Raw genomic sequence first — 27188 nt, 5'->3', positions numbered from 1 at the left:
ATATTGCTCATTTTCCTAAATAATATTGTGTTTAATTAAAATAATGCACATTAACCAACGCATGGAAAACCTGGGGTTATGGAAGGTTAATTTGCCATTGGAATGATGTTTGTCTCGGCATATAAAATTAAGCACCTGCAAGGTATAATCCGTTGTGTGAACTTAAAGGCCACAGGATACAATCTGCATGGTTGGTAGTAGGTGGGGGGTGACAGAGGGGGTCAGAAAGATCCCAAAAGAGATCCCCAGGCCAAGTAAAGCCTATATCTAAAATATTGTACTTAAATATTTGTTATATAAGTCATTTTAATTATTGGTGGGGGGTTTTTGTCAGTATTGTCAGACTGTATGAGAGAATATTGTGGCTCTTAACATTTTTGAGTGGATGACACTCAAAAAAACTGAACTGACCGCAGCAGCGCAGCAGCTATCAATTGACTCATGTCCCCTGCTCTTTAGAGGTGGCTAACTTCGGGCAAACATGCCAATGTCAGGCTGAAATAATTCACTCTGTTTAAAGTATTTTTCTTTTGTTTTTGTTATTTTTTGCATATGTAATTATATTGTGATAATGACACCAAAAGACTATTTTTTTTTATATTTTTGAAACTTCTCAAAATTAGTTTATGAAATAATCATGACACAAGATAATACTTAACTGTAAATACCAACACATACCAAATATACTGAAAAAAGTATTTCTTTGCAAAAATAAACCTTTCCTTGTAGCATATATATTTTTTTGTAATTGCAAATATAGCAACGTTTTACTCTGAAATATATTTTATTTGATTGCATAATAAAGAGACACCAATTTACCTTCTTGGTAGCCCTTCGGTTTTGTCTTTTTCTTAATAAGGTCTTTTTCATTTTTTTAAAGAAACGTTTTTACATCAGGCACTACACAAGGGTGCTCACTAAATTTTCTGCAGGCATTACTCCGGTCGCTTGCGGGTCCTTCCTCCTTTTCTACGTCCCTGAGCACAGCCAGCGTCAAGATGGTGAGTCTTGTGCCCAAAATTACAAATAAAATCCGTTCATCATCGAGGTCATCCTTTCATTGACACACATTAAATATAGACTAGGTGGTTGTTTAAGTGTGACTTATAATAAAATGTCAATATTGATATGTTACGAAGCTTTCCAAGTGGAAATATAGTGGAACCATTCAAACGCTACCCTGACTTGTCTTTGCAACGTTACACGCACTATGTTTACGTGGTTAGCAATAGCTTGTAAAGTTCCGGTTTATTTTCTGTAATTTTAAACTCTGCACAGAACCTGTTAAACATACACAGTTGCTTAATAACCTAGCGTGAGGACATAATATGGACGTGAACTACAGGCTCCCAGCCGCTAGCGTTAGCATTTACAACGCCGCCGTAGTCAGGCCCTTTTTATTTGGCGAACATGACTGTTAGTACGGTGAAATTCCCTAGTATCACTTGTGTTAGCTGGAAAGTTCATGTTCTAAGCTCAGGTTCTGCGTAAATGCAGAGGAAGCAATTACACATAAAGGTGTGCTGTTTGAGAAGTTTACAGAATTATTGTGTAGGAGCAAAGAGACGCCACAGTCTGAAAGCTCTGAGGAGTTTTCTGAAAACTAATGAATTTAATCATCTCCCATTTTTTTAGAATGACACTGTGACAGTCAGGACACGCAAGTTCATGACGAACCGGCTGCTTCAGAGGAAGCAAATGGTAAGACTTGAAATCCTCCTGCACATTTGTTCAGCGTTTTGTCTGTCGCACATTGCATTCATTCTCTTGTGACTTTTCTCTGCAGGTTGTTGATGTCCTGCATCCCGGCAAGGCCACAGTACCCAAGACAGAAATCAGGGAGAAACTTGCCAAAATGTACAAGACTACTCCTGATGTTGTGTTCGTTTTTGGCTTCAGGACTCAGTTTGGTGGCGGCAAAACAACAGGCTTCGCCATGGTGTACGATTCTCTAGACTACGCCAAGAAGAATGAGCCCAAACACAGACTGGCCAGGGTGAGTTTTTAACCATTTTAAGGGTGTACATTACGTCTTTGGTAGTTTGATGGACAGATGCAAATCAGACAGCTATTTCCTCTTTATTTAATTTGATGGCTATAATTAGATTCACCATTGTTGTAAATTCACATAAAACGGCTAAATACCATATTCTAGATTACATTTAATATATGGTGATGGGGAACTGTTGTGAACTGGATATGCTTTGATTAACTTTTAAATGTTCTTAACTCCACCTGGTTTAGTTGGCTAAAGTGTGTTTGCATGAATGTGATTTACTTTGCACAAACATCATATGGTTCAGCAGGACTTGACAGTTACAAAGGTTGGATAACTAATACTTCAAAAGTAAACACAGAAACAAGGTTTTTATTATTCATAATTTACATTAGATGTTATCAAATCAATTACAACCCAGAGTAACCCACAAATACTTTAAAGCACACATTTAGTGCAACATTTTCATGGTAAACCTTTTCTAATGTGCCAAAAAATGATTGTTGGATACATATGCAAAGCAGTAAAAATAATATTTTTTACGTTCGCAATATTGATTTTAAATTTGTAGGATGATCATTGTGAAAGCATTATTAGTTGAAGTAAAATGATTGCTTGTTTGTGTTCCTCAGCATGGTCTCTATGAAAAAAAGAAGACCTCAAGGAAACAGCGCAAGGAACGCAAGAACAGAATGAAGAAAGTACGAGGCATCAAGAAAGCCAGTGTAGGCGCTGCTGGCAAAAAGGTATTGTGACGGTTTTATATACTTTGTTGAAATCCACATTTGTATTGTAGCGCGTCTTTAAGCCTTATGAGATATTAACATTCTCAACCTCAGCAAAGAAGTGAGGGGAACACATTGTTACATTTTTATCACAAACCCATTTTTTCCCCCAACGCTGCTAAGCTTTGAATTTCATTGAGGTTTAACTATTTTTACTCTCTTTTTTTCTTTTTTTTCTTTTTTCCTTCCCCCCTCGGGAACTGTAGAAGGTAAATGGTCCTAAACATGCAAACCTCAGTGTACAGAGAGTCCTGGATTCATAGATTCTAGTTAACATCTCCTTTTAAACCAGGGGTGGGCAACTTATGTTACTCAGCCCTGTTTGTGTCCAACTAGCCCCACTCTACCCATTGCTGATTATCTGAATCAGGTGTGTTCATTCAATCGGAAGATGCGGGGGCAGTTGATAGGGCAGGGATCGTAATGGGGGGAAGCAGGTCTGCTGCCCTTGAGGAGCATGGGTTGCTTACCCCTGCTTTAAACCCTCACCTATCAGCCAAAACTTATTTTCCCTCAGGATGTATGTGATGCATCCAGTATGAAACATTTTGATCTGCTGATTAATTCCGATTCCTAATACTAATGATCACAAACATAATCTGAAGAGTAGTACCACTGTATTGAAAACGAAATATCGCTGGGTACAATAAAATTCTACAGGCAGTAAAGGAAAGTACTTGCAATTAGTACTAGTCAGTGACATTTCCTGATGTTCAATCTAAACCTTGCACACTCTTGTACCCCCTTTGACTTAGACTTGGCAGCTGTCTCTGGCCCTTTTGACGCATAGATATGAACTCTCCTTACAAATCCAGTTAGAAATCTGTTCTGTTCTGTTTTTACCATGTTATAAACATTTTTTATTTTTATATATTTATTATTTCCTTTGATTTTGCTACCCATGGATTTCTTTTGCAGAAATGAAGTGTCAGTGTGCAGGTATAAAAGCAGAACAAGCATGGTGTGCCTTTGTGTTGCACATCAAACTTTAATAGGCTTGAGTTGTGCCATGCATGTCATGCCCTCCTTGGTCCTGCAGCCCCCTACCCACATAGTGTTTTTCCCTCTTTCCTGTGCTATTTCATAGGTTTTCCCACTACCCCACTTTTTTCTACCAGTCTCTGCTATAATAGGCATCTTTATTAGACCTTGCCCACTCTGGCTTACATAGACTTAGATGCAGTGTTAATGCTTCAGACTTTACAAGCTAATAGAAGCACAACTTGAGTTGAGCATGTGGATTGTGTGTGTGATGAACTAGGAAGTGTGTCAACATGTAACTTTTGAGTCATAACGTATGTTTTTACAAAGTTTTACACTGTGATGGTGGGCTTAAAAGTGTTTCTCTCAGATACTGTATTTGTGTCAATTTGCATTGTTTAATTTCAGATGATTTTTATTTTCAAGTTTTAAATATAGAAACTAATTTTGCTCATGCTGATGTTATCTCCCTACAGTGAGCCCAGGCAGCCAGGAGAGGTCTTCGAGCTCAAGATGTTCTTGTATATTGTCATCAAATAAAGTTTGGGAAAAAAAAGTTGTGTAAATGGTTCTTGGGGGGGAAAAAACATTTATCCACTGAACTCAGCTCATATTTGGTTCTCTGTAGAAGTCTGAATTCCTGTTTCATTCACCAGATAATTGACAGAAGGTTACCTGAAGTATATTTGTAGGCTGTTAAATAAGTGACTTGAGACAGTGTGGGGGGGGGGGTTCTACAAAGTACACATTTGCTGTGATGTAATTTTGGTTCAGCAATGAAATACCTTAAACATTGTTAGTGACATCTAGTTTCTTTTCACTGACATTACTTTATCACAGCTAAGTGGTTTTGTCATCAACTGTTCATTAGTTTTATTCATTTATTTGTAATAGGTCTTAGTGGTGTTACATTTATTTGCCTATCGGGAAAATTAAGAGCTTCTAATTAACAAGTTATTCATGTTTGTGTAATAGCTTGTATATTTAAAAGCAATTTTCAGGACTTTGTCAAACTGACGAAGCCTTTTCATTTCAAGCTTTTACCTGTAGTAACCAAATTGGCCACATGAGGGCTCTCTTCGTTGGAGGGAAAAATGTCTTAGGGCTGGTTAAGCTTTTAGTAAAAGTTCTGCCTTTTAGAGCAAGTATTTAATACAACTTCTTCATAGAGTCAAAGCCCCTGATGACAGAATTGTTTACATATCTGAACCTGTATAGACTTTTTTTGTTTTTGTTTACAAACACAATTTGGAACAGATTAGATATCCTTCTGTGCAGCTTGACCTTTTCAGATTATTTGCATAGAAATACCCAGAGAGCGCTTGTAAATGAAGTTATTAAAATGCCAGGGAATAGTATGTCCTCAAGGTAAGTCCATCACCCCCACCCCATGTTTACCTCTCACTGTCTTGTCATTATAAATGTCAGCATTTTCTCATCTTGGCGATGCAGGAGCCGCCACCACTTCTGCCCATATACTTTGTCTTTGGTGTTAGAGCAGTAGAAGCGTTAATGAAACACTTGGTACTTGCTTTTCAATGACAGCAGCGTCAGAAAATCTCATTCACTAATGTAGTGAAAGGCTAAAAATTATAACGTGACCTTCACATTTGTGCAAATAACACCTTTTTCAAGATTGTTAATAGAAGTGCTCTGACTACTTTAAAAAATTGTCTTTAACCCTCTAATTTGACATATTTTCATGCCTCGACAAAGTCTCGAATGTAGGTCAGACATTTCTCCACCAGAGTCCTCCGTGCCTACGCCACCAGGAAAAATGGAAACCGGTAGCTTGGAGGCAGTTCCATTGACATGTTTTAAGTTGTGGGTTTTTCTTTCCCAGAAGAAACTCCTATATATACCCAGCATGTCCTAAGGGCTTTGCTTCAGTCAATGCCAGCCAAACATTAAACAGATTAAGTTTGAATGATGACACCTTATTAAGAAAATTTTGACTTTTAACAAAAAAAAAAAAAAAAAACTCATTGATTAGTTGGACAGGGAATTTGTGTAAATATTGTGTGAAGTTACATCTTTTTCCACCACAGCTTCTAATGTGTTGAGACTGTAAATATTTTTTATGATTACTTCGACAGAATATTCAATCTGCTATGACCCAGAAAATAGATTGCAAATTCATTTATCTCAGCTAAAGTGTGTGTGTTACAGTGCCACTGTAGTGGGTGGGTGACTTGCAGAGCTGTGGAGCAGCAAAGGGTTCAGGGGAGAGATGAGGAAAAGGCAGAGGGCCTCTTGTGGCTCTGCGGTGCTCTACTGGTGTGTGGTTGTTGGGAGGTTTGACATAAGTGGAGCTTTCAACCCAGGCCCTGGTAACAGATGGTGTTGGGAAATTAAGCTCCTCTCTCCACAGCCCTGTCGGCCCATCCCAGGAGTCTCTGCCTCTTTGTCTCTCCTTCTTGAAGCCCTGTTTTCAGTGTCTGACTAATTAGGTGTGCTCACATCGAAGGTGATCCTGCTGGCGTATTCAACTACTGATTCTTCTTATATTAATTTGTAGGGCATAATTTTTGGCACGTTTTTGGCACATAACAATTTTTTGTAGGCATTAAATAGGCATTAAATTCAAGTGTGTTTATTTTCAAATTGGAAATAATAAGCTATAATTTAGTGATCCAATCTACGTTTTTTGTAAAAATAGCAAACTGGTTTTTTGTCCAGTACAGGTTGGAATATAGGATTCTTTTCATCAGCAATATCAAAAAGATGACATAAAAGAACCTCTCTGTAAAAAGAGCGTCACTCTTTGACCTGTTAAATGCTTATGTTGGTAAATTCTTGGATCATAAGAAGTAGCTTTTTTTACATGGGGTAATTAAATCTTCCAGAAACTTTGGTTATTGAAGATGTCCACTTCCGTTTGACTAGATTACACAAGCTACCAAACTCTGCACGTTCAGCAGCCTCTCTCCCAATATTGTCTTCCACAAATTCCTATGCACTCATATCTAAAAACAACAAACCTAACTTGCATCTCATGAAACAGAAACTGTCCTTCTCATAGCACTTTGCTTTATTGTTTTCTTTTTTCTTTTTTGCTTCCCTTGCACCTCACTTGTAAGTCACTTGGAATACAAGCGTCTGCCAAATGACTGAATGTAAATGTAGATTTATATTTTTTGCAAAACACATTGTTCAGTCGATATTCACCATCTAATATTCACCCCTTTTTTGGCCACCCTGAAAAACAACATTACCCAGTATGTAATATGTGATCCTTATCATTTAACTGCTATTGGCCACTAGAGTTGAGTGGGACAGGGTTCTCTTCTGTCTTCAAACACATAACTTTTTACAACTCAATTCAAAAGAAGTTGGGACGATGTGTAAAATGTAGATAAAAACAGAATGTAATAAGTTGCAAATCTCTTCAATCCATATTTTATTCACAATAGAACATAAACAACACATCAGATGAAATTTTACCATTTCATGGAAAATATTAGTCATTTTGAATTTGATGGCTGCAACACATCTCAAAAACTGTTGTTTCTCATTGTGTAGCATCCCCTCTTCTTTTAACAACTGTCTGTAAACGTCTATGAAGTGAGGAGAGCAGTTGTTGTTGTTGTTGTTGTGCCATTCTTGTCTGATGCAGGATTCTAGCTCCTCAACAGTCCTGGGCCTTTGTTGCTGGATTTCTTGTTTTACGATGTGCCATTGTTAAAAGGTCTGGACTGCAGGCAGGTCAGTTCAGCACCCGGACTCTTCTCCAGAGAAGCCATGCTATTGTGATAGATGCAGTATATGCTTTAGCAATGTCTTGGTGAAACATGCAAGGCCTTCCCTGAAAGAGACATTTTCTGGATGGAGCATATGTTGCTCAAAAACTTCTATGTACTTTTCAGCATTGATGGAGCCTTTCCAGATGTGTAAGCTGCCCACACCATAGGCACTAGTGCAGCCCCATACCATCAGAGATGCAGGAATTTGAACTTTCAGCTGATAACAAGCTGGATGGTCTCTCTACTCTTTAGTCTGCAGGACACAACCTCCATGGTTCCAAAAAATGAATTTTAAATTTTGATTCATCTGACCACAGAAGAGTTTTCTATTTTGTCTCAGACCATTTAAAATGAGCTTTGTCCCAGAGAACGTGGCTGCATTCCTGGATCGTGTTCACATATGGCTTCCTCTTTGCATGATACAGCTTTAATTTACATTTGTTGATTCCAAAGTGAACCGTGATCACAGACAGTGATTTCAGGAAGTGTTCTCCCGCCTATGTAATGATGTCCAGTAGAGAATCATGCCTGTTTTAAATGCAGTGCCGTCTGAGGGCCTGAAGGTCACACACCTACAGTTTGAACTTTGTCCCTTCCCCAGAGATTCCTCCTGATTCTCTGAATATTATGATGATATTATACACTTGAGATGGTGGAATCTTTAAAACCTTTGTAATTTAACGTTGGCCCATCTTTACATTCGAGAGGCTTTGCCTCTCTGAAATGTTCCTTTTATACCCAGTCATGTTATTGACCTGTTGCCAATTAACCTAATTAATTGTCAAATGCTCCTAGATTTGTTGCCCCCGTTCCAATGTTTTTGATATGTGTTGCTGCCATCAAATTCAAAATGAGCTGGTATTTTCCATGAAATGCTAAAATATCTCAGTTTCAACATGTGATATGTTCTATTGGGAATAAAATATGTTTTTATTTGCACTTTACTCATCATTTCACATTTTTTTGAATTGGGGTTGTAATACAACCAGCCAGTACGACTGGACTTGGGATAGAAGTGAACACTCGTGTGTGTGCATGCTTGTAAAATGTCATGCTTTGGTGGCAGTGGAGAGTGCTTCATTTAACATAAATATGACAAAATCTCACCTCCTGTTGACTGACAATTTTGAACTTATTACAACTTAGCAATTTAAAGACTTTTTTTTAGCCAATCGTAGGTAATGTGGACCTTGGGGCCCTGAACAGGCACCCACTACACTAACAGGTGGCACTACAGCAAAAATCATGAATGTCATCAACTTCACCCTTTTAACCATACAAAGCTTTTCCCTTCAAGCCTCAGTCCTAGATCTCTCTCCATATGTGTGATCACCCTCTGTCTGTATCCCGGCATCTCTCTTTCTGCGTTTCACTTGTATGCCACACTCTGTCTCCTCTCGGTGTCTCTATATCTGGCTTTCTCTTTCTCTATTACACTTTCAGCCACATGCTTTAAGCTACAGTTCCAGCCAAAGCCTGGTATGGCCAACACCTTCTCCACAACAGCACAAAACCAAGTGCAAAAGGGCAACAGTGGCACGGAGAATGAAAGTACAGCTTCATTTCTTCCGAGAATTTAACTTTTCTAGTTACTACTGCTTTTTATTTTCATTCCTTGTCTCAGTTGTCAAAAGAGTATAATTAGTCTGCCAACACACTCCTCCTGTGCTTTTGTCAAAACAGGGAAGCTGGATGACCTTAGAAGAAAAGTCAGCAGGTTAATGCAAAACATAGGTTATTGCAGTTGGCACATTTGAAAATACAATGTCCAGTAATGCCACCAGTAGACTGGGCCAAGACCCCCCCGAGAACCCCCCAACCAATCTATCTAAAGATATACAATGGATTACATTCACCCTGCTTGTTTCTTGGGTAGAAAAGAATATTCCTAGGTTTGCTTTTTGCAGTCAGGTTTATGATAGATGGTTCTCATGAAGACATGTTTGTGCCTTCACAACAGGTGCAGTTTTAATGGCCTGTCTCTCTCCATGCAGGGAGTTTAGTTGTAGTATTATAAGGAGAAAATAGACTGAATTCCTGATGACTCACTGTGTGTTTTTGCCAGCATTTTCATGTAGACATTAATAGCTGCAATACATGTCAAAGACAAGGGTCGAGCTATTTTCATTGTCATAATATTGTGTATACCAGTCTATTCATTTGCATCAATGTGTTTCTAAACTGAATATTATCCAGTTTATAATTTAATTTACATTTCTCATATAGTTGATGTTCTACCAAATGTATAATTACCAAGCTGGGCTGTGTTTGTTTTGCATCCATCAGCTCTAAAGTGTATGTTTTCAGTGGCACTGTGAACATTTTTGCAAATGGGCAACTTGCTGCTGTAAAGTGTGGCTGGGCATTCGAGGATGCTATGCATCTTAATGAGGTATGTCTCTCTTGTTGGCCTCAGCAGGGGAATCATCACAGCTCATTTTGCAGTCCTGCAGTGTCCTATCAGCTTTGGCAGCCTGCACTAAGTTCACTCCATCTGTCAGTTGCTAGGTGCTGATATATAAAATGATCTGTGCCTTCATAGCCCCTGAGCACCAGGGAAGTGATTTTCTTTTGAGGACAAACTGTGTTTCGTGAATCCTAATTATCCTTTTTGCATCACCAGTCTGACATGGTTTTTTCATTAATCCCTTACTGGAAGTGGCAGGGATGAAAAACATGCAAAGGCTGCATCTACCCAAACAGACAGAGCTCCCAGGGATATATTGTGTAGTCTGAGGAATGCAACACTGGTATTTTTCATCAATCTATTTTCACAGGTTTGAGGAGTTGTGAAAAAAAGATACCTGCCGTCTAATTCTGGCACACCTATTGTTGTACACACGTGAAGAATCACTTTGCAGTTTCAATCATGTCAAGTGTATTGAAACAAGTCTTTGGCCTTTTTTCAAACTGCAAACATGCTGAGATTCCAAGGACATGAGAACAGTCCAAAAGTGTGTCGGACCGCCTGCCTCCTTACAAACCTATGTCCTTACAAATTCTTCTCATTGTGGTTGGCATGGAAGAACAGTCTGTGAAGTAGGAAGAAAAGGGAACAGGGGAATAATTTAGAGGGCTTTAGATGAGATGAGAAAAACACAGGTTTGGCTGAAGGGGAGGTGAAGGAAAAGGAGAATGAGGAGGTTGTTGCTATGAGAAAGGGAAGCAGATGTGAGTGACAGGATGATGGAATGGTCCATGCGATAGTCATGCTGTACTCTCCAGACTGGGAGGTGTGTGTATGTCATTGAAGAATCACGTGAGCATGTCAAGTGTGTTTCCTTGGATTTTAGAGAAATAATACTTGATGTAGTCATATCAGGAATGTGCAAAAATATAGGTATCTGGCCTCCACCCCATTTTCCAGGCAACTCTATTTGGTCACAAAATTGAAAATGCTACAAAATACAGCATTATCACCCTGTTGCTCACCATGCAGATATATTTGTTGTGGCTGTGGTCAGCTTTCTTAGCCCTGACATTAAACACTTTATGTGATGTTTTTGGTGGCTCAATACAACAATCACATCTGTATGCTGAATGTGAAGCCCCCACCAATTGTCGACTAAGGGGAGAAGCAGCTAACCAGGCTCAATCCAAAGGTAACAAAATGATATATCTAGTCTGTTCAATCCTTGCAAACCCCAAAGTATAACAATGACACATGGTGGTTAAGTGGGACATTTCTTCTGGACACAAAAGAAATGACATGTAAATTGTTAGTGACTTTTAATCGGGCCACCCGTTCCCTTTTTGCTGAGCTAATCTGTTTTATTACCAAAATGTTAGATCTCAAAAAGTTAAGGTAAAAGACCCATTGCAGTTGCTGTAGTTTCCTATGAAGCGGATTAATATGAGAGTGCTATCAATCTCCTCTTCTAAATCTCAGCAGGAAAGTGTAGACAAGTGTATTATATTGAACAATTTCTTTAACTATCGTGATTCTACCCTTCATGTGTCAGTTTCATTGGTCTATGGAATACAAAGCAAAAATTTATATGAAAATGAAACATAAATTACTCTCCGCATACCAAATTATTCTAACTTATCCTTATTGTTGGGACATTAACTTCATATTGACAAATTTAAAGTTTCAATTTATGAACAAAACGGTCCCGTGGGCAATTGCCTGGTCCACTTTTGTATAATCAATGAATAAAATTTGTTTTGGGGACTTAACGTTGCATCTAGCAGGAATATGACCGTGTTACATAGCTTTTGAACAGCAGTCTAAAACTGAATTGTCTCCGTCTCTTGAGAATGCACAACAGTTTGATATAGTCCCTCTGTATCATCCGAGAACACGTTCAAATTGTAATGGACTTTATTCCAACTAGGGATGGTTGTGTTTGGACTGCACACAGCACTTGGCCGACTGTGTGGCTGAGTTATTCTGTCATTTTTCAGCCAGTGCACATTCCTCCACTCATTGGTATTCCTGTTCATATTACCCTCTTCAATCAGCAGCAGAGAATCTCTGATTAATGGCAACAGTGAGAGCAATCTCCCAGTGATTCATTAAACAGGACTGGCATGAATAAAAAGGGAGATTTGCTCATATCACTACTCAGATCCCATAATGTGTTCTGTCGCCAGAGAAATTTAGAATTCATGGTGTTGTTGGAGGCTTTTAACTTATTCTCACATACAGTAGTCTACATACAGGTACTAAGATTGGCCTTTTCCCCACATTTTATGTTGAAGATTTCATTTAAAATCATTTAAAAAGGAAAATCTACACCAAATAACCCATGATGGAATAACATCATGGGATTGTTTGCTGTTTTATTAAAATTCATAAATTGAAATCCCTCATTCACAAAGTGATTCAGACCCACTGGCAATAATTATGACTTTGAGTCTTCTTGGCCAGTTCTTTTAAAGCGTTGCAGTTTATCCCATTGTTCCTGGCACATCCATCCAAGTTCCATTTGATTGGATAGGAATCATCTGTGAACTGACATCTTTTCTGTTCTCTTCGCAGTTGTTCAATGTGGTTTATGTTTAAACTTGACTGGGCCACTCTAGGACAGTCAGAGACTTGTCCCATGACCACTCCAACATGGTCTTGGCTGTGTGCTTCACATTTACATTTACATTTAGTCATTTAGCAGACGCTTTTATCCAAAGCGACTTACAAGTGAAGTACAAGGCAGCAAAAATCTAAGTCAAGGAGAAAACATCAAAGCAAAGTCCTATCAGAAAAGTGATAGGACTTTTCACGAGATGCAAACATGAGAGAGAAGGACGTTTTTTGGGGGGTGTTTTGTTTGGTTTTTATAGATTTAAGTGCATTGGAAGATGTGGAAGAGTTATGTTTTCAGCAGGTTTTTGCTTCAGGTCAATCTTATTCTGAATAGTGAACCATTGCACCAGTTTCGAGTTGAATGCACTCAGGAGAAGGACTTTATTTGGCTTTGTCCTTCCCTCAGTTCTGATCAGTCTCAAAGCCTCGTGGTGCTATCACCAACATTCCTTACTGTACAGCTAGTATTGGCCAGGTGATAAACAGTGCCTGGTGTTGGGCTTAGTCCTCACTCCAAGTGGGCTGTCATATGCCTTTCACTCAAAGTGTTGCTCTGCCATAAAGACCTGATTAATGCAGCTGAGATGTTCGTCCTTCTGGCAGAATCTTTCATTTCTGCAGTAGATACCTGAAGCTCTGTTAAAGTCATTAAAATGGTCACCTCTGGGAATACTGTTTCTCAGTATGTTCAACTCTAGGAAGAGTTCTTTTATAATAACTGATTTCAGACTTTCTTTTCAATGTTATGCTTTTGTCATTGGGTTTATAATTGAAGATTTCTCTGCACAAATATCCATTAAAGTTTAAATCTACAACTCAATACAACCAAAGGTGAAGGGGTCCTACAACTTTCGTAAGTTTTCCTAAGTTCACAGAGATATGTGAATTTCATAAAAAAGTAAAATTACATATTATTATTATATCCACTCCTAGAATAATTGATGTTCCTGTTTGGGACTCCAGCCAGCCCAGAGAAAATCAATATAATATACTTTTCCTGTAGGGACTTGCTAGCTGGAACTAAATAGTAAGAATAAAATGACCTATCACACATTTAGTCATTTGGATAGTGTTACACTACACAATATAGTTATATCTCTGTGACTGCTGACTTAAAATAATTAAATATGTGTTTATTATTTTAGGCACTGTGCTTTTAAAGTTGATTATTTGTTGAGTCTTGCTGCAGAATATCTTATTTCCCCTGATAACATTTGATTCCATCATGCAAGAACAGCTTTGGGATTTTTAAGTGTTCCAGTTTCAGCGTTTTTTTAACAAATATATATGAACCCAAGTCCAAAGAGACATCCTTAGAGCCTGAACCATTGCCACTAGGCAAAACCCATCTCAGGAAAAGCACCCCAGTACTCTCATCCACCTTATCATCATAGATGGATTTCTATCAAACATTACCCCTTGAAATGTGCAGGAGCGTGGGCCATCAGGCGGGCGTCATTACTGTTCCTCATTTGCAAGGTAAGAAAAGATCAGATGTGACAGGGGCAAAATGAGCTTTGTGTTGGCTCTCTGTCACTTTCACCCTAAACTGCTGCTGGGTGGGGAGTATGATTAAAAGGTATATAATTCCACACTATACATTAAAGACCTCATGGCCTACTTTCCCTCTCACCTATACTGTTGAACACACAAAGGCCATAACCTTGGCTCCTCACAGTGGGCTACTGCACAGAGCTAGGCCTGTGGCTCAATATGAAGAAATTAAACATCTGAGAGGGACAAAGATGAGAAAGAGTGAGTGATATGGCTTTGTTGTTTTGATCAGCTCACTGTGCTACAGTCCACTGTGGGTCTGTGCTGCTGTCACCTCCCTTACATCTGCAGCTCCACCCACTGTTTATGTGCCAAGTGTTATTTTCCCTTTGTTAAAATAGCCAGTTTTCCAGTATTTGATACTGTGATTTGCAAGGCTGATTTGCCACATAACGATGTTGTGTCAAAGTCTGTTTCCTCATCTATGTGTCTCTCTGGTTAATATGACTTATTCCTAACTCCACCCAGTCCATCCTCTGAGATGCTTAAATTTGTGTAAGTTGTGTAACAAAACTCCTGCAACAAGTATCTTCAAAGTCTGCAGGCAGTGGGAATTTGTAGTAATATCACACACATACAGATTCAAAAACAGGCCACAGGCTAACAATGACTGATTCTACTTTCTGAATCAAGTACATTAATGAATCTGGAGATCCCCTGTGGTTTCCTTCAGCTTTCATATGTGTATGAGCTGCAGAAAGCACACAGGGCAGCAAGTCTGTGTAAGAGCTGCTGTTAGCAGTAGCTGAGTCAAGTCACATATTTGAATTAGTAATACAGAACCACCTGCAATGCACAGCAAACTACTTTGTCACACAGTACTCAGGGTAGTTTACTACACTATTTAAGAATGTAATGCTTTCTCTTATAGGTACATGGCACATATGTGATACTCAAGTCTGAGTCAAAAGCCCCCACGCCAATTTTTATTCGCACTTCTCACTGTGCTCACCCGTGAGTGTACGAGGCTGTGATGGAAGCCTCCCCTATTTCTGCCGCCTTTCTTCTTCAAGGTGATTGTTGGTCTGAGAGATAAAATGGATGAAAGCACTCAGGTGGAAAGCCAATCATATAGAGATCCCCTGTATTGCTTTTTCATTAGAGTGCACCTACATGAAATGGATGTAGCAGCCAGTGTAACTGAGCTGTGGCCATGTTTCTTTACACTAGTTCCATAGTGGTATCTTTTGCACTGAGCTGCCTGCTGTCTCATTGAGCTGTGTTAAAAATCAATAGGCTCTGACCTTACCTCTGTCAGATACTGTGTTGGAGACCCCATCAGGACACAGTATGTCATCTATCGTCTCAGTACAAGCATCTGTAGTCAACACCTTGGGCGGTAGTTGAGTACTTGGACAATATAATTTGAGCCAGTATCACAGCAGCATCTCAGCAGTTAATTTGTTAAATATTGGTCACTGCATATTTCCACACATTATTACCTTTTTAAGCTTTATTGCAAGAGGTAACATTATCTGACTGTCGACCACTAAAATAGTTGAGTAGTTCAGCACATCATCGGGTCAAATGTTTAAATTGTTTACGACATTTGTTTAATACCAGAGAACAGCATGACAAATATCATCACCTTCAGCATCAGATAAGCTACATGCTTATGCATGAGTCACCTGATATTGGCAGAATGAGATGAATATTAATAACAACCCGTATACTGGCTTGGGAGTGTCCATGCGTTGTTCCCATGTGGCTAGTACCTTTACAATGAATGTTAGAGGACATGTCTGTAGTGTTTTTATCTTACTAAAATCAGAAATTCAGAAATTCTCAATATTGCTTAATATTTCTGACCCATAATTACAAATTGGGGCTGTCTTGAACAATTTTTCCCACTTGGCTACTCATAATCAACTTTACACAGCAGAATAATTAATGCTGTGAACACAGCATTAGGGCAATTAGCAAATGCTAGAATGACAAAGTAAGTTGGTGAACATCATAAATTATACCTGATCATTTTAAGCATGTTAACATTGTTACTGTGGACATTTACACTCACATTTAAACATTGGTATTTAGCTCAAAGCAACAATGTGCCCAAGTGCAGTTACAGAGAACATGGAATGGATTGACAAAAAATGTACAAAACCATTTCACAGGCCCATGTGTATCACAGCTTCAACATAAAAATGAGCATGCTGCATCTTCCCTAAGTGAAGTGTCATCGCTAAGTGAAACAGATGAACCTGCTGAAAATGTAGGCCTATTCCAGACAATAAATTTTAAATGATTTGTACTGATTTGAAAATGTTGCAAACCTAAAACTATAATTGCAGCCGTTCTTATATACAGTTTGAAATGGGGTCAGCGTCTAATATCATATAGGAAGTTACACCTTAAAGAGACTGATTTCTCCCTGTGTCAGTATTTCCAGATGGATTACACTATGTGTTAAGAAACCCTTTAATAATTAAGAGGAACCCAGAATATAAGCTGCTCCCTGTTGTGCAGTCAACTGCACTGGTATGAAAATTAACTGGGATAGAGTAGAAGGGGATGAATGATGAGAAGTGCTTATGAAATATGGATATCAGAAAGAGACGAGCCCAGAAAAGTTAACTGGTAAATGCTGTTTCGTTGGTTTAATGATGCAATGTAGGACTCAAAAATTGACAAGGATAACTTGGCTTGTCTGTAGAAACAGCTCACATGTCCTTCAGGTGTGCAATATGAACTGAAGGCCAGGTATAAATGCAATTATTGGAGACAAAACTGTATATGCTCTCACTCTGTGTTGTCATGCTCGTATAAGACAGCGGTAATTACCTCCACAGACCATCACAACACTTATATATATAAACACAAGGCTCATTATCATTCACTACAGGAGAAACGATTACCTCAAGTACGTCCCTCTGTGTGTTTGCTGGAGAAGTGGCATAAAATAGAACACCTAGATAATCCCTAATGGCTGCTCTAACGTATGCATGATTTCTTGCCTGCTGGCGCAGCTATTCCAAGAGCAACAGCTATGATTAGCGTCCCAGTGGTGGTGTTTATTCCCTGTGAGGTTCGACCCAGAATCTCAGACATCTGATGCAAATACTTAACATAAAACTTGATCAAATAAAATGAGAAGAAATTGTGTTGTGAAGGCGGTATTGCCACAGTGGAGTTTCTGTTTACTGCCAGGGCAACATTATTCACTGAACAATATTATTGCTTTGGGCTTCTTGAGAAAAATCTGCTTTCCTAAGTATTTTAGTGCATTGAAGAAAAACAGTGAGAAACGCACAAGCATGATCTAAAATGTGAACCCATGCCATCATGAATATTTACTTAATGCTTCAGAAGACTAAAGGCACCAGGATATTCTTTGACTTTGGTTATATTAACTTGAAATCAGTGCATTATGAGCTACTTGAGTTGCTTCGTGCCAAATGTTATATGCTCTGTTGAGCAAATGACTGCAAGATTTTCTCTGGCCTCTGCTGAAGCCCAGAATGCAATATTAAGATTTAACATCACTACTGACATAGGTTGGAGGAAAAAGCTGTTTTGCATTCCCTCTAGCACGGCTGAAGACCAGCATCATACAAACTAACAGGAAGAGTAGCACGCTATCAATGGACCGACTGGCCGACTGGCTCTGGCGTTCAGCTTCAAAGAACCGCCTGCAGGCATCGTTTCTAATATTGTCTCAGAATCTGTGTTTTTCACAAAACTACTGATGCATGAGTGGCCTGGAAAAACAGAGGGGGAACTTCAAAAGTGCTTTTGAAGTGTGGGTTGTTTTTTTTTTGTCAAAACATAACTAAGCTTTTCCACCTGAATCCCTATTGGTATATAACCATCATCTGAATCCCAACAATCTTTTTCGGATTATGTTTTCTAGCCACAAAATATTAAGATCGATTGATACACAGTGAGAATGTGACACATCATCAGGCACAGAGTGATTATAGACTGTACACATGCTGACAGAACTGTAAAATATGTAAGAGGGGGCAGAGCCCTTTCTTCATCGCAACTGTGCCTATGCACACTTGATGTTTGGCATTTTAATCCACAGGCAACAGTATCAGATTGTAACATATGTCTAGTCTATCATCATTTAGCCTGAGAATGAAGCAGAAATCCCGGCGTAGGTATCTCCTCCCACTTTCCCCACCCTCTTCCCTTTCTTTTTCACATATTACCTACAAGCATGTATGTAGCATTATGTAACCCACAGGCTGAGAGTTGCAAGGAGAGAGGTGCTCAGTAGGGAATGTGTAAACAGCTGGAGTATCAGTGCTTTATCATCTTCATCATAAAACAAGACCGGCGGCATCCCAGAGACAGTGTGAGTGTTAGAAGCACTTGTATTTAAAATGACAGTGACCCATAGTTACCAAGACTTTCTGCGGAATTACTGTCCATGTTTTTGTATATTTGTTCATACAATATCACAGAGTTTAGTAGATGTATCTCTAGATGGCTGTGGTTAAAATAGCTGCAGCAAATCACTGTTGTGCATTATTTGTTTTTTGTCTTATTGCTCACTGGAAGGGACAGACAAGAGTGTCGGTGCTGTACCCTGGGAAATGACTGGTCTGTCACGCTCTGACTGACTTCCATCTTTCATCTGCTCATTCCCCTCCATGTTGTTTTCTGACTGTCACCTTAGATTGGCCTCACAGCACAGTAAGCCTGAACACATATATAATTGGAATGACAAGAGAGACTCATCTTGAGCACTGTGATGTCTCTAAATGTGGTTACTTAAGCACTTAGAAACTCATTAAACTTGCCAACATGGTCCTTTAGCTCCACCTGACATTTCTATATTAAGTATCATCATCAACATAGCTAAGCAGATATAGAATCATCTATGGACATTTTCCTTTTCCCATCACAGCACTCTAGTTCACATCTGCATAAAATATTAACCTCATCCAAAAAAAAATGTGTATAGAAAATTCGTATAAAACTAATACAAACCACACAGGCTTCATTAAGTACATTTACATCCATGTTTTATAAACAATTTGTACTGAGTGGAAACACAATCATTTTGTAAAACTGTTAATGCTTGCATGAGGTAGAAAAGTTGGTGTGTTTATACAAACAAAATGTAACACAATGCAATGGAAACAGAAGAAAGTATTACAACATACATGAAATAAGTGACTTACTGTGAATGTCACTCAAGTTTCTTTTTTATCAGAACACACAGAAGATGTGCAAAATGCATAAACTTATTCCTCAAAATAATATACAAACCTTTTTTTTTTTGGTTTGGTTTGGTTTGAGTGGTGCTTTTTAATTATTCAGATTCTAATCAATATGTTTCGGGGTTTTAATAAATACAGACTTTTGCGGGTTTTCCTGCGATCTCAGTGCAATGGACTTTCCTTATTGACCTATCTGTGATGAGTCACTGCATCCTTCACTGCTGGTGTACTGCACTATAACAGTTCACTTTCTATTGTTTCTACAGTTTAGGCCCTGTTTCACTATACTGGAGCCACATTTAGAGAAATCATATTTATAAAGTTGTTTTATTTATAGCTCTGGAGTACCCTTTATTTGTCTTGTCACACAGAGGCAAACCACACATGTGCCAACAGATGCAGATGTAGCGCGCACACACCATTCATACAAGAGGAGGCAGTTAGTGGACTCTGGACACATTTGTCACTGTGGCAGGCAGGCCTCCCATTCTCTGGGTTGGTGGCCTGGTTTCTGCACAGGAGCTGGGCGTCTCCCTGCCTGTGCTGCCTAGTAACTGTCAGATCTAGACCATGATTTATGCAAATTGGCATGCAAGGGCTTGTGGGTCAGCCTCGATACGTGGTAAGACCAGTACCGGGACAGTGTACAAAAGGCAAGTCGACAGAAGCCAGAATTATTGTATACCGTTACCAAATGTAAGATAAATAATGGCCCTGGAATAATGTATCAAACAAAATAATTTGGAATTATGCTCAAAAACAAATTTGTTTTAGAAAATATGGAACTATAATATATTTATGATGTAACAAAGCATAAAAACACATGATTTTGTTTATTTAGTCAAATGCTATAAAGTTTAGGAAACTCATAATAAAATAGAAAAGCAATGCCATATAAAAAGTTAGAATTGTTGTTTAACAAATAAATTAACAAATGACAGATTAATGGACAGAGTAAATGAGACATAAGGGCACTGCATACCTTTCAAATACGGTGCGTGCAGAAAGTCTTCACAGCGCTTACCTTTTTCCACATTTTGTTATGTTACAGCCTTATACCAAAATGCATCAAATTCATTATTTTCCTCGAAATTCTATAATGAAATGTGAAAGAAGTTTGTTTGAAAGTATTCATGGCCTTTGTCCACCTGTCCACAATTTGGAAAAGCTTACACCTGTCTATATAAGCTCCATAATTTAACATTGCATGTCAGAGAACAAACCAAGCCATAAAGTCCAAGTAATTGTCTGTAGACCTCTGAGACAGGATTGTATCGAGGCACAGATCTGGGGAAGGGTACAGAAACATTTCTGCACCATTGTAGGTCCCAATGAGCACAGTGGCCTCCATCAACCGTAAATGGAAGAAGTTTGTATCCACCAGGACCCTTCCTAGAGCGGGCTGGCTGGCCAAAACTGAGCGCTCGAGAGAGAAGGACTTTAGTCAGGGAGCTGATCAAGAACCCAATGGTCACTCTGAAAGAGCCCCCTCTGTGGAGAGAGAAGAACCTTCCAGAAGAACAACCATCTCTGTAGCACTCCACCAGTCAGGCCTGTTTAGTGGTCCTCAGTAAAAGGCACGTGACAGCCAACCTGAAGGACTTTCAGACCAGTACCATCCCTACAGTAAAGCATGGGTGTGGCAGTATGATGCTGTGGGGATGTTTTTTAGCAGCAGGAACTGGGAGAGACTAGTCAGAATCGAGGGAAAGATGAATGCAGCAATGTACAGAGACCTCCTTGATGAAATCCTGATCCAGAGCGCTCTGGAACTCAGACTCTGGCATCGGTTCATCTTTCAACTCTGTAAATCTCCTTGAGTGGCCCCAGCAGAGCAAAGGCTTGAACATGATTGAACATCTCTGCAGAGATATGAAAATGGCTGTGCACCGACACTTCCCATCCAACCTGATGGAGCTTGAGAGGTACTGCAAAGAAGAATGGGAGAAACTGCCCAAAAATAGGTGAGCCAAGCTTGTAGCATCATACCCAAAAAGACTTGAGGCTGTAATTGGTGCTAAAGGTGATTTAACAAAGTATTGAGCAAAGGTGGTGAACACTTGGTGGTGTACATGTGATTTGTTTTGTTTTTAATACAGAGTTCAGAAACACTTCTTTCACATCATTATGGGGTATTGTTTGAATTTTGAGGAAAATAATGAATTTGATCTATTTTGGATAAAGAGCCATAAAGAGCTAATCCCAGAAATGTGCCAAAGATAATGAGTCATTACAACATCCTCAGATCAAATTTGTTGTAACATCAGGTGTCAACATAGCACAGACCCTCCAAGCACACATAAGAGCAGTATAAAGATGGAATATTACAAACCGAAGCCACTCAACAACAAAATGGGAGAAATATCTATCAATCAAGCCTGCTGCCAACTTCTGGACTTAAATGTTTCCCAAATGGCTCTGTCACAATGAAACACCTGCTCACTTTGTTCCCCTAACACTTTAGATGATTACTTGTGTGTAATCTGGCACTGTCCACCCATACGCCACTTCTGGAAGGAGATAACTAATAAGCAATCTAACATATTGGACTACTGCATTCAACTCCTCTTGTCCACCTGGCGGCCACACAGCAGCATCAGCATATCCTCTCACCACAGTCACATCGATCGCTTTAACTGTTGCCAAGAAGTCCATCCTCTGTATGCAATAAATGATTTAACATTGTACAATGGGCTGGTTTTATCTGTGTGGGCTTATTATGTGTGAAGTCATTGAGAGTCTGGACTCTTCATGCAACTTCAATTACAAAAATATTATTTTTAATTTAAATGTTCTATAATGACATTAAAAAATAGCTAAATAAAATGGAGAATAAATGACCATATCCCCAAATCAGTTCACTGATGCATTAATTTGTTTTGCTCCTTCAAACTGAAACCAGCCTTAGACAGTTGTCTTTTGCTTAAACCCAAAGTTATTACTTTTCTGCAATGCCTAACCATATCCTAACCAAACCGCCGAACAACAGAGGCAGAGCCACTATTGGGAAATTCAGTTTAGAGAGGATGAAGATTTTAACACAAAACCTACAATTCCCCAATGTTACCCTTGTTCCAAACTCATATGGACATGGAATTTTAGTGTAAGGCGTCTCGGTAGCCCAAGGGCCACACAGTCCCTGGATAAGTTATGGCCAGCTTCTTTTCTTGTTGTCTTTCCACCTTCATTTCTTCTCAGCTCCCCACTGTCTGTAATATCTATTTAAAAATAATTTAAAAAGAAAACATTTGTACAGTAGTTATTTAAAACAATATTGCCACGTTGTGGTTTCTTCTAGGTGATCCATGTGGTATTAGGGGTAAAATTATGACGTTGCCAACCAGTGATACAAACAGTTGCTCTTTGTGTTGTAAAGGCTGGGCGCTTGTGGTGCCTGGCACAGTTTAATTAGTGTGAATATAATAGGTCTGTGTGAGATCTTGCTACCTGGCAGGGGTTAGAGTTGGGCAGGACTGCACATGAGCAGGCTGTACCAGCAGCTCTCACAGGCCCTTCTGTAATGACCCTGCCAGGCTGACACAACGCTCCCACCTGGGGGACCACTGTGGCTATTCAGTGACAGATGGAGGGCTGCTGAGACAGGGGAGCTGGACAAGATTACTGCAGGCTAACAGAGCAACCATTAAAGCAGCCAGTCTGCCAGCAAGTCAACATGCCTTTGTGTTGGCTCCACCTTAGCCTGGTAAGTAATGTAATGGTGTAAACAGACCCACTGCCAACATGCTAAGTACGTGTTTACTCCATCATTATTTACTGCCAGTGGTTATGTTTAAAATCAGTTGCATGCTAGTTTCTGCTCACTGTTTCTGTGAATCAATTTCCCCTGCACTTAAATCAATATCACCAGAGCTCTTAAAATAACTAATATTCTGTTAAAGGCTTTGTTAGATGAGTCATAATCGAAAAGACTAAGGTTTTAACGAGAGAACTGCAAGGTAAACACACAGGCAATAGGTGCCCATGTCATTACTGTTAGAACATTTCAGCCTGGTACAGCCACATGATGACAATGTGACATTTTGTTCTTAAAAATACATGGAAGTATTTTTTTGCTTAGGCTATATGTAGCATGACTATAAAACCATCCTGTGAACAAAGGTAAAACAATAAGGCAATATATTATGGGACCTATGGGGTTTTATGTGTGCCTGGTTTCATGCATCAACGCAAGAAGAAAAACATTTTGATAACAGTGTGCAATGCAACCTGAATACTGCCCTATCTTCTGTTCTGATGTGTTAATCAGAGAACTCATGTGAAGCCATCAGATCTCAACCATATGGGGACTTCCAGTCTTGCCTCTGATGACCAATTCTGCTCCCGTCTTTCAGTCAGCACAAAAAAAGGAGCTCTTTGGTCTGGTTTGTGTTGGTGATATAATCGTTAATAAATGAAAGCTCTTCTATCACATGCCTTAAGGCAAAGAAAGGAGGCAGGCTGGGGAATGAATGGGACAGTTCTCATAGAGAGGAATGGAGGGATAGGAAAGACAGATTAAGGCAGAGGAGAAGAGGAGACGCATAGGGAATAGACGCCGCCCTTACTGTCCACGTGCTGTCCAGAAACGCTTGAATCTAATGGGGGACAAGCATGCACAACCTCCTGAAGGTTGTGCAAGCAATTATGCCACTTAGGAGTCTTTGACAGGCAAGGTCGTATTGTGAAACAGACACGAGGAGCATTATAATGTAATGTTATGTATTCTGTGGGATACAGCCCCTTTTATCTAGGACAATATCAGTCTTCTGAGTGTCACTCACAAGCCTGTGTCCAGAGTGACCTAAAATCCTTTATAATCCTACCACAGCTTTGGTTTGGCACTTGGTTCAAATTCAGCTCTTTAAAGTGTCTATTGTACTTCAGCAGAACTATGTTTGCGCATACATCCCACTTCCCATATGTTTTATTTTCCCAGGGGATGAGGAAAAGTGGTGAGAGACAGATTTCAGTCCAACCCTAACTTAACAGAAGGACGATCCTATGAGCCAATAACAAAAGCAGATGTGATGGGAGGACTTTGCCAGAAAGGGTTGATGTAACAGTTTGCTGGGTGTTTCTGGTGTTCATTTTATTCACTCCATGCAAGCTGTGCTCTGTTGTCAGGGGAGCCGTTAGCCTGTGTGTGTGCGAGTGTGTGTGTGGAGGAGCAGTGTGCACCTGAGTTACTCTGTATCAGAGGAAAAATGGTTTCCATGGACACAGGAGATTATTATAGGATGCAAACAGTTAGTTAACACTGGGGGGAAAGGTAAACTTATTAAAACCATTAAATAACCACTACACTGTAAACAAATACTTGTTCCTTTGTAGCAGCAAATGTCAAGGCATTTTTTTCAGAAACGCATTTCTCTTTGTGTACACGCTCAGTTATAACTGATTATAACGGCATACAATGAGATAAAATCTCATATGTTAGCCTGCTCTTGAGTCCCAGTCACACAATTCAGTGCGCAGCTTGTAGAGCATAAATCAATAAACACTAACTAATAACATGAATGGGAACAGGTTCACATATAACAGAAGGGGGATTAAATATCTCAAATCACACTAATAAAGACTGTGTCTGGCATATGGTGGGTTATTCTCTTAGAATACAGTATGTTAGTCTTCTAGCTCTTCCAGCTTTAGTGGGATGATACCATTTTGTTACACTTGGAGCACTCACCCAGCTCCTCCTCTGTCAGCATTATTATGCTGACAGAGGTTCAGAGGTTCAGAGAGGTTCAGAGAGGTGACAAACTATCCAACTTGGCGCCAGAGTACAGAGCGTGTGTTCCGACATGTGGCACAAGCGGACAGATATATTAAAGTTAATGATGTCAAAACTGGAAGCTCTCCATTTTCCATATGGCTCGCTGACTACAAGTAAACACTACCAAGAAGAAGAGGCTCCTCCAGCCAACAGAAGGTGTTATGTGATGTGAAGAATCTCTGAGATCTGGAGGCTGAAGATACAGAGATAATTATGTCTAATTAAGCTGGATGCCACCTTCAACTACTCCCTCCTACACACTTCAGTGATGACAACCACACATTCCGTCTGGTTGGGAGGAATAACAAAACATGCAGAATTAAAACACAACAGGTTTGCGTTCTTTGAAGGCTGCCTGATCTAAAATGTATGGTGTGTTCTTGTTGTCTGTGTTGTTTGTTCTTTTCAAATAGACAGGAACTTGTTGAGATGGAAAGCATTAATGTGTCTTCTCGCCCTTCATTGGAAACCTCTTCTGTGGTTTTACATTCGTGCAGTCATTCCACTCAATCATTAGCTACTCCCTCTGCCTCTTTTGCTTATTCTACTCCTGAATCTTCTATCCGCTGGTAGACGCAGTGTCAGCATTGAATGAGATTAGCCCGGTGTGTTGGACTCATGGGTAAACCACTTAATAGGTAACAAAAAAAACTTCTATTTTTCCTCCTTTTTCTTTATTTCTTATTTTTTACTGTTATCACATTTTTGCTGTTGCTTCCAGTGGTTGTTTTTCCCCAAATTTGTTGACTACATCACACAGACATTTCAGCCATAGCGCAGATGAGTTATTGTTTTTTCTATAGGTTGCAAGGCACATATGTTCATTGTAGTGTGTGTTCCCTAGAGGCCACTTTGACAATTCAGGTTCCTTTTTCTTTAGTACCATCTCATCCCTACAAACATCCTTACGCTCAATATCTGAGCCCACTGAGGTTTCAACACACAGCTCAAGTACAACAACTACTTGAAGATGAAGGACAACAAGCTATTGCATATACCTCTAGAGGATTATTGGAGCTGCAGTTGCTTTGGTATGACATTGTTTGCCCCATCCTAATACACATTTGCCTACTAGTATGCCTACTTTTTGTGAGTCAGTCGTTATCATAATGTGTACACCCTGCCTGCATGCTTGTTCTCTTGTCTCTATGACCTTGAGACGTCCTTGGCTAAAAGTGTCTGCTCTGTGTGGATGTAATCCTGGTGATACATGGTGAACTCCTGACCCGTCTGTGCTGTAGCCTCTCTGTTAGATGCTATTACCCAGGCCTCTAATTGCTGCTGACATTCATTTACCCAGTAAAGCTATCACCCACCCCATTACAGGACCGACTTCTGTCTCGGGGTTTTAGTGTGTGTCACGGAGGGATATGTGGTTGTGCATGTGTGGCAAACTATAATCCATATATAGCATAGCTGACTTGAAGGACAGGTACAGTAAATGGTGTTTACTATCCTGCTGCGTTAATTAGCAAGACTGTTGCTACTGTTCATTTGTAGTAATCAAAGCAAGTTTCCAATTCCCTTCCTCTAACATCACACACAAAACACTTCAGTTCTGTCCAGTGTGTTGTAAAGCAGGCGACGTCTTATCAGCAATTGCTCAGTATTCAATGTGTGTGCAACTGTGCCAAAGCTTGATTACACAGAGACTTATCATCCCAGAAAATGCCATAGATCCACCTGCATTGGGCTGTGCAGCACATTAATTTAAGCCTCAGCATAATATTATTATGTGGATTCTGTGGCAACAGAGCTGCTAGAAAAACAGCTATCAAACGCTGGCTTGTTGATCCTTCATTATTTTCCACATAGAAATTCGAAAATGAAATTCTTGAAATTTTTTGGAAGTTAATCAAATCATAATAGGATGAAGAAATATTATGGTCCAGCCTTAGCTATTTGCTGTTGTGAGAGACAATGAAATTGTTCTAAATGTCTGTGGGATATTAGAAAATGAAAATCAGAGCTGTCATCTGTGTAAGGTCAGCCTATGCCACTTTGTGATTAAGGAAGGAGATGATCTGCGCAGCCTATCTGATACCCTGATAAGGTAGCATGGAAGATCAGGCAATAAAATAAAGAAACAAAAGATGCTACTGAACAGTTTAAATGTGTTATAGAGCAGATTTGTCACTTTGCATGACCAAGGGCTG

At 39.5% G+C, this 27188-nt stretch overlaps 1 protein-coding gene across 3 annotated transcripts; it reads left to right on the top strand.

Annotated features, from left to right (window-relative positions):
- The first annotated feature begins 911 nt into the window (after positions 1-911).
- On the top strand, positions 912-25961 carry rps24 (ribosomal protein S24). Of its 3 annotated transcripts, none has more exons than XM_067519397.1 (5): positions 912-1001; positions 1636-1701; positions 1787-1996; positions 2629-2742; positions 25952-25961. In XM_067519397.1, exons 1-5 carry the CDS (start codon positions 999-1001, stop codon positions 25952-25954), a joined length of 396 nt encoding a protein of 131 aa, XP_067375498.1. In that variant the 5' UTR covers positions 912-998; the 3' UTR covers positions 25955-25961. The 3 variants fall into 3 exon arrangements, with proteins under 3 accessions (XP_067375498.1, XP_067375489.1, XP_067375479.1); XM_067519388.1 differs by lacking the exon at positions 25952-25961 and adding an exon at positions 4239-4360; XM_067519378.1 differs by lacking the exon at positions 25952-25961 and adding an exon at positions 3700-3720.
- The last annotated feature ends 1227 nt before the right edge of the window (positions 25962-27188 follow it).

This window comes from Channa argus, chromosome 1, assembly GCF_033026475.1.
Source record: "Channa argus isolate prfri chromosome 1, Channa argus male v1.0, whole genome shotgun sequence".
NCBI lineage: Eukaryota > Metazoa > Chordata > Actinopteri > Anabantiformes > Channidae > Channa > Channa argus.
This window is presented reverse-complemented; position numbering and strand designations above follow the sequence as displayed.

Excerpts from the sequence above, each read along its gene's own strand:
- rps24 (XM_067519378.1), top strand. Across the intron at positions 1,702-1,786 it reads TGCTTCAGAGGAAGCAAATG|GTTGTTGATGTCCTGCATCC; the intron begins GTAAGACTTGAA and ends TTTTCTCTGCAG. Across the intron at positions 1,997-2,628 it reads CCAAACACAGACTGGCCAGG|CATGGTCTCTATGAAAAAAA; the intron begins GTGAGTTTTTAA and ends TGTGTTCCTCAG.